This window comes from Daphnia pulicaria, chromosome 8, assembly GCF_021234035.1.
Source record: "Daphnia pulicaria isolate SC F1-1A chromosome 8, SC_F0-13Bv2, whole genome shotgun sequence".
Lineage (NCBI taxonomy): Eukaryota > Metazoa > Arthropoda > Branchiopoda > Diplostraca > Daphniidae > Daphnia > Daphnia pulicaria.
Window position 1 is genome coordinate 3,493,596 of NC_060920.1, and position 11,691 is coordinate 3,505,286.

An 11,691-nucleotide genomic window follows, 5' to 3' on the forward strand; every position below is an offset into this window, starting at 1 on the left:
AACTGCCGAAATCCTTAAATCGACGATTAGGTTCAGTATACTGAATTTGACATCATTATTTATTCACAACGACTGTTTGTTGATCAATCGATGACGTACGCTCAATAGCCACAATCAGTAGTTTTGGGTATTTCCTTACAATAAATAACAAAGGATAACAAAAGACATAAAGTTCAACAGGACGTAATGAAATCTGATAACACGGCAATGGTACAGTTATGCATACACAAGATTTTATTATTTTATTTTAATATTACTAGCTCGTGACAAAAATAACCGCTGGTTTTACCGATTCTTTTCTTTTCTTTTTTTTTATGACGGCAATCGGGGTCTCTTATAACGTCAACATTTACACAATGACTGGAAAAAGACTAAACAACGGTTAATAAGCGTTTGAAAAAATTGTCTTCCAGCTTTCTCTGTCCGAAATTTAAAATTCAGTTTATGTTTTTTATGTAATTTGCTTTTACTGATTATTGTATTCTATTTTATCAATCATCAACGGCATATGGCAGCCAGTCCATTTGCCCTTGACAGACCTCTCTCCCATCTCTTTGATTGACGTATTGTGAAATCTTTAAGTAATTATAGCCAGCCCTGTAAGCTATACGATACAGCTTCTATCTTGTATGATTGCGTATGTAAATGGGCCAGACGAACCAACACACTGGGTTCCGCTGATAAAAATGTATCACTTGGGAAAAAAAACTCAATTTTATATCAATACCTATCCAGCTGGGGATTTTTGTTGGTTTTCCCCAAGTTTCCGAACCCGTGTCGATGGAGGGTCGGTAACGAACGTCGAGGTTCTAAGGTTATGTGTACCGGGATTCTAACTCTCCAATAAGGCAACGGCTAATAATAGTTTTGTTAAACAACAAAACTGCATGTAGTTATGGTTCTAATTATTATTCTATCTTCTACTGTGTGAATAATGAGGGATCATCCATACATTCAAATAAGGCTATTTCTGCTGTATTAAGATGAAAAGCTATTTTTTTTTTTAGTTCTTATAAATGATGCCAATTAAACTGTGAAAAATTGCACTAGCAATAGTAACAGCTGTAGAGTAAATGCAGTGGGACTCTTCACATTAATTCAACAAATACAAAAATATTTATTTTAATAATTGTCCAGCAACTATATTCATTTGAGCACTGTAAATTAATTAAATTAAATAAACATCAGGCATATTCTTAAAATTCTTGGATAATGTTTTCATCAAACACAGGAAGCTCTAGTTCCCTTTAGGCTACATCAGCCGGATAATAGGGGGATGAGCTGGAGAACTTTGTTGCTGTGCAGCGATATAACCATAATAGCAATAACGAGCGAAGGTGGAAAGGTGTGGTTTGGTTTGTAGGGCGTGGATACATCATTATCTGATCCCTAAACGGGGAGTGCCGGGGAGTGCAATTTAACTATGAATGACAAGGTTCAAACGTAAAGTGCTCTGGAAAAACCACCAATAATATTGGTTACCCCGTGATTTCCAACATTCAGATTAGGATTTCGAATGCGCGTTTTGCTGACTATAAAAACCCGAACAGCTCAATTTTGTTTCTCATAGTATCCTAATTATTACCTTCATTGGAGTTGCAAACTTATAAATAGGCACAGGTAGGCAAATACAATTCTACATTTAATCTTGAATTTTAGGGCTAACAAAATGTGTTGAATAAATTACAGGTCATTTTATCTTCCATAATGTCGCTTCATCTGAGATCGACTCTAAAGAAAGCCGCTCTACTGGCCAACCGGATTGGCACTAACGGCCAAAAAGCCGCGCTAGGTCAACATGCTTCGGCCATCAAGTTTCAACCGACGCCAGATGTATCCAAGTTTGAAAACAACATCGTTACATCGCCGTACGGAGATTGCGATCTCCATGACATGACGATGGTCCAAAAAATTTTCGAAAGCGCCGGACGGTGGCCAAACAAAATCGCACTGGTATGTTGCAATTTTGTTGAATTTCATGACACATTTATTGATACTTGTCTTCGATTTGTATTTACAGGAATGCGGAATAACTGGACGCAAGTACACCTACGAGATGACCCGCCAGTTGATCCGCCGTTTCGGAAGCGCATTGACTCGCATGGGGTACAAGAAAGGCGAAGTCTTTGGCATCATTTCGCCAAATATTCCGGAATTCCCCATCGCATTGTACGGAGCCTCTGGTGCTGGGATGCCCGTCTCCTTGGTCAACCCCACTTTTACTGCAGGTATTATAAACGAATGTTTTATATTAGTCTATCACCGAATGCAAATAGAGATTAACGAATGTGTTTCTTGTGTTATTCCACAGAGGAAATGGCTCGTCAATTGTCTGCTGTCGGTGCAACGGCTCTATTTGGCGTGGCTCCAATGGCCGAGACCCTGAAACAAGTTGCCCGACTTTGTCCAGCTATTCGACACATCATTCTTTTGGGCCCTCCTCTGGAAGGCGCAGTCTCTTTCCAACAAATGGCCCAAGACTCCGGGGATCTTTTCAACGAAACCCTCGATGTAAGATGATGAGAATCAAATTTTCCTGGGATATTTATCTAACACTTATTGGGTTCGCACAGATTAATGTTAAGGAAGATGTCTTCTTGCTTCCTCATTCGAGCGGAACTTCTGGTAATTAATTTAAGCGATATTCTTGCATAGTAGAATTTTACTAACGAAATTTAATTCATTTTGAATAGGATTGCCTAAGAGCGTTATGTTGTCCCACTTCAACATGACTTCAAACGTGATGCAATTTTTGCAACCGGGAGGTACCAATCACCAAGTTGCTACGACCAACTACCAGGACACGTACATTTGTCTACTTCCTTTCTTCCATGCGTATGGCATCACACTTCTGATGAACACTGGATTCGAAACTGGCGCTAAATTAGTGACGCTGCCCCAATTCGAAGTTCAAAGTTACCTGAAAGCTATTGATGATCACAAGGTAGTTTCAAAATTTAACCGGATTGTCCCTCGACTGTCACTAATTATGTACATGATTCTTTGATTTTTGATAATAGCCAACAGCAATGCATGTTGTCCCTCCTCTAGCAACTCTTCTGGCCCAGCATCCAGCTTTAAAAGTCGAGTCGCTTAGCCAGATGCACACCATCTTCTGCGGTGCGGCTCCCTTGGGCGTACAAACATCTGTCAAGCTACTCGAACGACTAAACAATCCAAACTTAAGCCTTCAAGAAGGTACAACTTTGAAAAATGGAAAGCTCGCTAAAGCCCTTTATTAACGGTTTATTTTAATTGCTAAAAGGTTACGGCCTATCGGAAACATCTCCGGGGGTGTTGATGGCTCCACTAGGAAACACCAAGTTCGGCTCTTGTGGAGCTCCAATCTCCAGGTCGAAAGCGAAAGTCATCAATCACGAAATCGGCGACCAAGCTCTGGGACCTTACCAACATGGCGAACTTTACCTCTCCGGTCCGCAAGTGATGAAAGGATATTGGAACAACCCCAAAGCCACCGAGGAAATGATTGACGGAGAAGGTTGGCTTCGCACCGGAGATGTCGCCTACTACGACGACGATGGCAACTTCTACATCGTCGATCGCCTCAAGGAACTCATCAAAGTCAAAGGACTCCAGGTAATTTTTAAAAAATGACATCCTTTTGTGTGTATAATTCTAAACAAATAATCAATCAAAATCTTCATTAGGTCGCTCCAGCCGAACTTGAAGATGTTCTGACTTCCCATCCGGCTGTGGGAGAAGCGGCCGTCATTGGAATCCCCGACGAACACGCCGGTGAACTCCCTCGAGCCTACGTCGTCAAGAAACCGGGAATGGAGTCGGTCAGCGACGCTGATATTCAGGCATTTGTCGATTCCAAGGTCTCGCCCCACAAACAAATTAAAGGAGGGATCGAGTTCTGCGCCACTATCCCCAAAAATAACATGGGGAAAATTCTGCGGAGAGAGTTGAGAGTCCAGTACGCCAATAACCAAGCCAAAGATTTGAAAAATAGATAAAATATGTTCTACCGTGGATTTGAATGCTTTTAAAAAAAATGTCGGAATCCTAAAACTGTATCTTTTTTAACTACCTTTTTTTTCTGTTTTGCGCGGCAGTGCAAAAAAAAATGCAATTCAAAATTTATCTTATATTTTTCAAACCATCACGATGTCTGTAAATCTGTAAAAAATGTATGTATACTCAAAGTGAATCAATCGTCTGAATCAATACACATGACAAAAATAATGCTTAATTGTTTTCGCGAATCACCTGAATAGATTACACGCATGAGTTGTTCGCATTCCCTTGGCGTAACTTTGTTATTACAAATTTTCAGATCAAAATCTTTCCATTGCAGATGATCATAGATCATCACGAAAATTCTCAATAAATCTAGAATAACGACGTTTTCATAACTAGGCCTATTGTTGAATGCTGACTGGTATATGACAAAAATCCAGAACCCTTCAATGTTGCTTCTGGGCATAGTAATACTATTGGTGAAATATGCGTTGCACTTTTAGCGAAATGATTCTAAGGCTTTAATGTTATTTTAATCAATTCTCTTTGTAAAACAAAAACCAAAAGTCTTCTGGCTAGACCACCACCCCACTTGTTATTGTATGATTCTTTTTTGTTTTCACAATATTATGTGACGTGAGATTTAATTTCTATAGCTTATAATAATGTCAACCAATTTATCCTCCAACTTAAAAAAAAAAAAACTTTGTTCATTGTCTCAATCTTCACTTTATTTTTAAGAATTAATTAGTACCTTTACTAAAAGATTTAGTTTCTTTTAACCTTGATCTAGCGCTAAATAAAACTACCCGACAGCTGATTGTACGCTCTGCGAGCAGGCTGATCGCACGTGTCAGGGTTTTTACAGTTCTATTCATCGACGATCAGACCACACTGAATGTGACGTTATCATTTATTTAAAAAAAAACTGTTGGTAAATAAAAAATTTTACCAGCATTTTCTCAATGGCCACAGCAAATAGCTTTGTCCTTATTGGGATACATTTGCCTTGAAGAAATGATAACAAAAAATAAAAGTCAAACACGGGCGTGAACGGGCGTGCATCTGATACCGCGACGACGGAACAGTTAAGTCATACCCAATCAAGGTTAAACAATAAAATACATTCACAACAAATATAACCACTGGTTTCACCGATTTTTTAATTCTTAATCTAGTTTGTTCATGACAGCAATCGTGGGTTTCCTGACGTCATCATACTTGCGTATAAGATAGGGAAAAACAACGATTTAATTTCAAAAAGCTTTGCCAATAACTTTTTCCGCGTTTGAATTGAAAATTGATATTATTTCCATGTCAAAGGTTTTCTTAAGAATTTTTTTTTTGTACATGTCTGATTTTACTGTTTGTGTTTTGACTGTTTTCTATATCAACGAACAAGGGCATATATGTCAGTTAAACCTACTAGCTTGACTGACCCTGAGATCCTGTCTATAAACTCTTTGATTGACGTCACCTGTTCGGAGCATGCATATATTGTAAAGTACTGCCAGTACATACAAGGCTATGTACAATTGCGTCTCAAATCTTACCTGAGTTAACTGTGCATATGAAACACCAGACGAGCCATAACATTTGGCGCCGCTGATAAAAAGCGACACTTGGAAAAAAACCTTTTTGAATAACAAAAATCTTATCATCTGGAAATTTACTTTGGATTTCCCGTGTTTTCAAAACCGCGTGTTTATGGAAGAGTCGGTAATGAGCGTCAATAAGATGTACCTAGTTCAAATTAACTGTCCAATGAACAAACGTACTGTGCTGTAGTTAATGTTGATTGTTCTAATAAAATTATAGTTCATTCATTTATTTGATTCATTCACCCATATCCACTTCCGGTCTATATTTTAATTTCATTTTTAATGGTATTTAACGCCTAGTTCCCTGCATTCAATATTTCAATTATTATTAGTTGTGGGGCTATCCAGAGAATCAAACCGCTTATTCTGATAAGAAATTTAAAACCTTCTAGTTTTGATTGATTTAAATTTTAATATATTTTATATTACGCGACGAGCACGTAAATTTTTGCTGAATATTTACAAACGAAGGAAACTAGAAACTCTAATTCCCTTTAAGATACATCAGCGGGAAAAGGTGGGAGGGCTGGGAGGTGTGCACCAAGGGATAAAAGTGATAATGGATGTGAAAGACGGTAAAGGTGTGGCTGTATAGGACTCATCATTGCCCAATATGCCTAAACGAAAAGTTAAATTTGACAATGGATAACAAGGTTCAACCTGAACAAACCCAGGAAAAACCCTCAACAACAAGAGTTACTTCATGAAGTGCCTTGTAATTTCCACCATTGGGATTAGGATTACCAATGCGCGTTTTGCAGACTATAAAAACCAGCATGGTTCATTGGGTTTCTCATAGTATCCAAGTTCCCTTGACTGGAGTTGCAAACTTACAAATAGGCACAGGTAGGCAAATACAATTCTACATTTAATCTTGAATTTTAGGGCTAACAAAATGTGTTAAATAAATTACAGGTCATTTTATCTTCCATAATGTCGCTTCATCTGAGATCGACTCTAAAGAAAGCCGCTCTACTGGCCAACCGGATTGGCACTAACGGCCAAAAAGCCGCACTTGGTCAACATGCTCCAGCCTTCAAGTTGCAACCGACGCCAGATGTATCCAAGTTTGAAAACAACATCGTTACATCGCCGTACGGAGATTGTGATCTCCATGACATGACGATGGTCCAAAAAATTTTCGAAAGCGCCGGACGCTGGCCAAACAAAATCGCACTGGTATGTTGCAATTTTGTTGAATTTCATGACACATTTATTGATACTTGTCTTCGATTTGTATTTACAGGAATGCGGAATAACTGGACGCAAGTACACCTACGAGATGACCCGCCAGTTGATCCGCCGTTTTGGAAGCGCATTGACTCGCATGGGGTACAAGAAAGGCGAAGTCTTTGGCATCATTTCGCCAAATATTCCGGAATTCCCTATCGTATTGTACGGAGCCTCTGGTGCTGGGATGCCCGTCTCCTTGGTCAACCCCACTTTTACTGCAGGTATTATAAACGAATGTTTTATATTAGTCTATCACCGAATGCAAATAGAGATTAACGAATGTGTTTCTTGTGTTATTCCACAGAGGAAATGGCTCGTCAATTGTCTGTTGTCGGTGCAACGGCTCTATTTGGCGTGGCTCCAATGGCCGAGACCCTGAAACAAGTTGCCCGACTTTGTCCAGCTATTCGACACGTCATTCTTTTGGGCCCTCCTCAGGATGGCGCAGTCTCTTTCCAACAAATGGCCCAAGACTCCGGGGATCTTTTCAACGAAACACCCGATGTAAGACAAACAAATAGAATCTAGGATACCGGGAATGTTAATTTTAACACTTTTCATCACATCACAGATTAATGTCAAGGAAGACATCTTCTTGCTTCCTCATTCTAGCGGAACATCCGGTAAGGATTGCAAAGCACCCATATGATGTGCAATCTTGAGTTTCTACTAACTAAATTAATTAATTTGAATAGGATTGCCCAAGAGTGTCATGTTGACCCACTTCAACATGACTTCAAACGCAATGCAATTTATGCAACCAGGAGGCACCAACCTGCAAGTTGCTTCGACCAACTACCAGGACACGTACATTTGTCTACTTCCTTTCTTTCATACCTATGGCATCACACTTCTGATGAACATGGGATTTCAAACTGGCGCCAAATTAGTGACGCTGCCCCAATTCGAAGTTCAAAGTTACCTGAAAGCTATTGATGATCACAAGGTAATTTGAAAATCTAACCGGATTGTTCCTCTAAATATTGCTGTAATGTGTCGATAACTTTGTTTGTATTACTCAATTTTAGCCAACAGTGCTCCACGTTGTTCCCCCTCTAGTAAGTCTTCTTGCCCAATATCCAGCTCTAAAAGTCGAGTCGCTTAGTCAGACGCACACAATCACCTGTGGCGCGGCCCCTTTGAGCGTAAAAACCTCTGTTACGCTGCTCGAACGGCTAAACAATCCAAACTTAAGCCTTCAAGAAGGTATAACTTTCATCTGTGTAAAAGAGGAAAGCTCGTTTAAGCTTTTATTAACGGTTTATAATTATTATGAAAAGGTTACGGCCTATCGGAAACGTCTCCAGGGGTGTTGATGGCTCCACTAGGAAACACCAAGCTCGGCTCTTGTGGAGCTCCCATCTCCAGGTCGAAAGCGAAAGTCATCAATCACGAAATCGGCGACCAAGCTCTGGGACCTTACCAACATGGCGAACTTTACCTCTCCGGTCCGCAAGTGATGAAAGGATATTGGAACAACCCCAAAGCAACCAAGGAAATGATTGACGGAGAAGGTTGGCTTCGCACCGGAGATGTCGCCTACTACGACGACGATGGCAACTTCTACATCGTCGATCGCCTCAAGGAACTCATCAAAGTCAAAGGACTCCAGGTAATTTTTAAAAAATGACATCCTTTTGTGTGTATAATTCTAAACAAATAATCAATCAAAATCTTCATTAGGTCGCTCCAGCCGAACTTGAAGATGTTCTAACTTCCCATCCAGCTGTGGGAGAAGCGGCCGTCATTGGAATCCCCGACGAACACGCCGGTGAACTCCCTCGAGCCTACGTCGTCAAGAAACCGGGAATGGAGTCGGTCAGCGACGCTGATATTCAGGCATTTGTCGATTCCAAGGTCTCGCTCCACAAACAAATTAAAGGAGGGATCGAGTTCTGCGCCACTATCCCCAAAAATAACATGGGGAAAATTCTGCGGAGAGAGTTGAGAGTCCAGTACGCCAACAGCCAAACCAAAGATTTGATGGGCAGAATATATTCTTCCGTAGATTCGACTGCTAAAAAAATGTCGGAATAACTATGAAACTGTTACTTTTTAGTTTTGTTTTTTAACGAATACCTGTATACGCCGCAATGATGCACGTTAAACGGCATCTATCTTATTCGCCATATAACTTTTCGATGTGTCTGTAAATCTGTAAGAAAAAAATTATGTACCTATTAAAAAATAAACGATCGTCTGCATCTGATATTGCCGCTTGATTAAACACCTGATCTTTTGTATTTCCTTAAAGTTACCGTATTTCTTTTATTCAAATTTTTGGGTGATCATCACAACGAATTCTCAGATCGCAATGTGTTCGTTAATACTAGCCGATTGAGATGGTAAATCGGTCGGGTCAGGTTTTTTCTCTGGGATTAGCTATACTACTGACCTAATATGAATAACACTTAGTTCAAGATTTAGTTTCCTTTAGCCGAGATCTAATGCTAAACAAAATTTCCTTCCCAAACAAAATTTCCTATAGCTGACTGCGCATTTCACGTCTCAGGGATTAATTTAACGTTATTCTATTCATGGACAATCAGACCACACTTAATTTAACATTATTATTTGCTGAAAGAGATCTGTTTGTTGGTAAACAGGAAGATAACCATATTTGCTCAATGACCACAATCAATAATATAGCTTTGACCTTTGAGTCCTACATTGTCTTCAATAAATGAAAACAAAAATAAGTCAAACAACTGTGAATCTGATAACCCGACGACAGTACAGTCAAGTGCATAAGTTATACGGTTTTCGGGTTTTTTTCCTAGATTATTCAAAAAAGAAATTCACGACAAAAATAACCGCTGGTTTTTACCGATCCTTTATTTTTTATTTCTTATGTTGTTTTTAATTTATTTATGTGACGCTATAATCCGGGTTTCCTGTAGTAAACTCTGGCACATGATTGGAATTCATTTTAAAAAAGCTGAACTAGCATTGTCCGTTTGAATTACGTAAATATTTTTATTTTTCCAATGTCAAACATTTTCTTTTAGAAATTCTTTTTTTGTGTGTGTGTACATGTTGTTTGTTTTTTTGGTTTGCGTGGTCAACGGCATATAATATATCAGCACTTCAGCAGTCAAACATTTTCCTTTTACAGACCCTGAAATCACTCTCTAACCTCTTTGATTGATGTCACTTGGTCACTTGTTTGGAACATAGCCTATATATATGAAGTATATAGCCAGCACAAGGCTATACAAACGCGTCTATCTTCCCTGCTGCTCATTAATTGTGTACTTAACAAAACCAGACGAGCCAACATTGGGCTCCACTGATAAAATTGACAGTTGAAAAAAAAAAATTTTATATTTTATAATTATTTATTATTATTTTATGGTAACAAATACAGAACACTCGTTTTACATTTAGGATACATCAGCGGGAAAAGGTGGGAGGGGTTAGGGTTGTTACTGTGCAGCCAAGTGATAATATCGATAATACATATATGCGAAAGGTGTGGTTCGGTGGGGCTGTAGGGCGTAGATTCATCATTATCCGATATAGCTGAACGGGAAATGAAAGTTGATTACACGAATGACAAGGTTCAACTAAAACAAACCTAGGAAAAACCCCCAACCACATCAGAGACGTGTACACGTATATACCCCGTGATTTCCAACATTCAGATTAGGATTTCGAATGCGCGTTTTGCAGACTATAAAAACCAGCACGGCTCATTGGGTTTCTCATAGTATCCAAGTTCCCTTCATTGGAGTTGCAAACTTACAAATAGGCACAGGTAGGCAAATGCAATTCTATATTTCATATTGAATTTTAGGGCTAACAAAATGTGTTGAATAAATTACAGGTCATTTTATCTACCATAATGTCATCGCTTCATCTCAGATCGACTCTAAAGAAAGCCGCTCTGCTGGCCAACCGGATTGGCACTAACGGCCGAAAAGCCGCACTAGGTCAACTTGCTTCGGCCAACAAGTTGCAACCGATGCCAGATGCATCGAAATTTATAAACCACATCGTTACAAAAAACAAGGAACTCATCAAAGTGAAAGGACTCCAGGTAAAAGACTGACATTCTCTTGTTTCCTTCTGAACAAATAATTAATACAACATTTTGTTAGGTCGCTCCGGCTGAACTAGAAGACATTCTGACTTCCCATCCGGCTGTAGCTGAAGCTGCTGTGATCGGAATCCACGACGAACACGCCGGTGAACTCCCTCGAGCTTACGTCGTCAAGAAACCGGGAATGGAATCGGTCAGCGATGCTGAAATTCAGGCATTTGTCGACTCCAAGGTCTCATCCCACAAACAAATCAAAGGAGGGATCGAATTGTGCGCAGCAATCCCTAAAAACAATACGGGCAAAATCCTGCGCAGAGAGTTGGAAGTCCAGTACGCCAATGATTTGATGAACAGAATATATTCTGCCATGGATTCAACTGCTAAACAAATGTCGCAACTCTGAAACTGTAATTTTTTTAAAACTTTAATTTGTTATATCCTATTCGCAGCAATGCAAAAAAATGCATGTTTAAAATTTATGTTTTTCACCAAACATTACTATGTCTGTAAATCTGTAAAATAGCTTGTGTTTACTCAAAAAAGAATCGATCGTCTGCATCAATATACATTTTTTAAAAATAAATAAACTGGGCAAGTTTTCACGTTATCACCTGCTCTTTCAACTATAAAGATTAAAAGTCTGAGCTGTTTCCATCATTCAAAGTTCAAAAAAAATTTCAAAATCCAAAATAAATCACTATGTTTTCGTTAGCAGGCTAGTTAATAAACCTTGGCTAATAGCAATGTTACTTTGCGTAGCACTTTGGAGAAATATTTCTAAGGCTATAAACTTATAATTTATAAGACAATTCTCATAACAAAAACACAAAC

General features: G+C 39.1%; 3 protein-coding genes across 3 annotated transcripts; all 3 read left to right on the forward strand.

Moving 5' to 3' along the window:
* The first annotated feature begins 1,472 nt into the window (after nt 1-1,472).
* On the forward strand, nt 1,473-4,210 carry LOC124312333 (probable 4-coumarate--CoA ligase 3). The gene is made up of 9 exons (XM_046776819.1): nt 1,473-1,620; nt 1,690-1,953; nt 2,021-2,228; nt 2,312-2,511; nt 2,574-2,625; nt 2,694-2,944; nt 3,021-3,198; nt 3,266-3,597; nt 3,669-4,210. The coding sequence occupies exons 2-9, from the start codon at nt 1,708-1,710 to the stop codon at nt 3,978-3,980; spliced, it is 1,779 nt and encodes a 592-aa protein (XP_046632775.1). The 5' UTR covers nt 1,473-1,620; nt 1,690-1,707; the 3' UTR covers nt 3,981-4,210.
* A 2,140-nt stretch (nt 4,211-6,350) lies between these two features.
* Nucleotides 6,351-9,024, forward strand: LOC124312326 (probable 4-coumarate--CoA ligase 1). Its single transcript, XM_046776809.1, has 9 exons — nt 6,351-6,431; nt 6,501-6,764; nt 6,832-7,039; nt 7,123-7,322; nt 7,390-7,441; nt 7,514-7,764; nt 7,847-8,024; nt 8,099-8,430; nt 8,502-9,024. Exons 2-9 carry the CDS (start codon nt 6,519-6,521, stop codon nt 8,853-8,855), a joined length of 1,821 nt encoding a protein of 606 aa, XP_046632765.1. The 5' UTR covers nt 6,351-6,431; nt 6,501-6,518; the 3' UTR covers nt 8,856-9,024.
* A 1,445-nt stretch (nt 9,025-10,469) lies between these two features.
* Nucleotides 10,470-11,422, forward strand: LOC124312477 (acyl-CoA ligase lcsD-like). Its single transcript, XM_046777004.1, has 3 exons — nt 10,470-10,575; nt 10,645-10,857; nt 10,919-11,422. The coding sequence occupies exons 2-3, from the start codon at nt 10,663-10,665 to the stop codon at nt 11,261-11,263; spliced, it is 540 nt and encodes a 179-aa protein (XP_046632960.1). The 5' UTR covers nt 10,470-10,575; nt 10,645-10,662; the 3' UTR covers nt 11,264-11,422.
* Nucleotides 11,423-11,691: the final 269 nt, after the last annotated feature.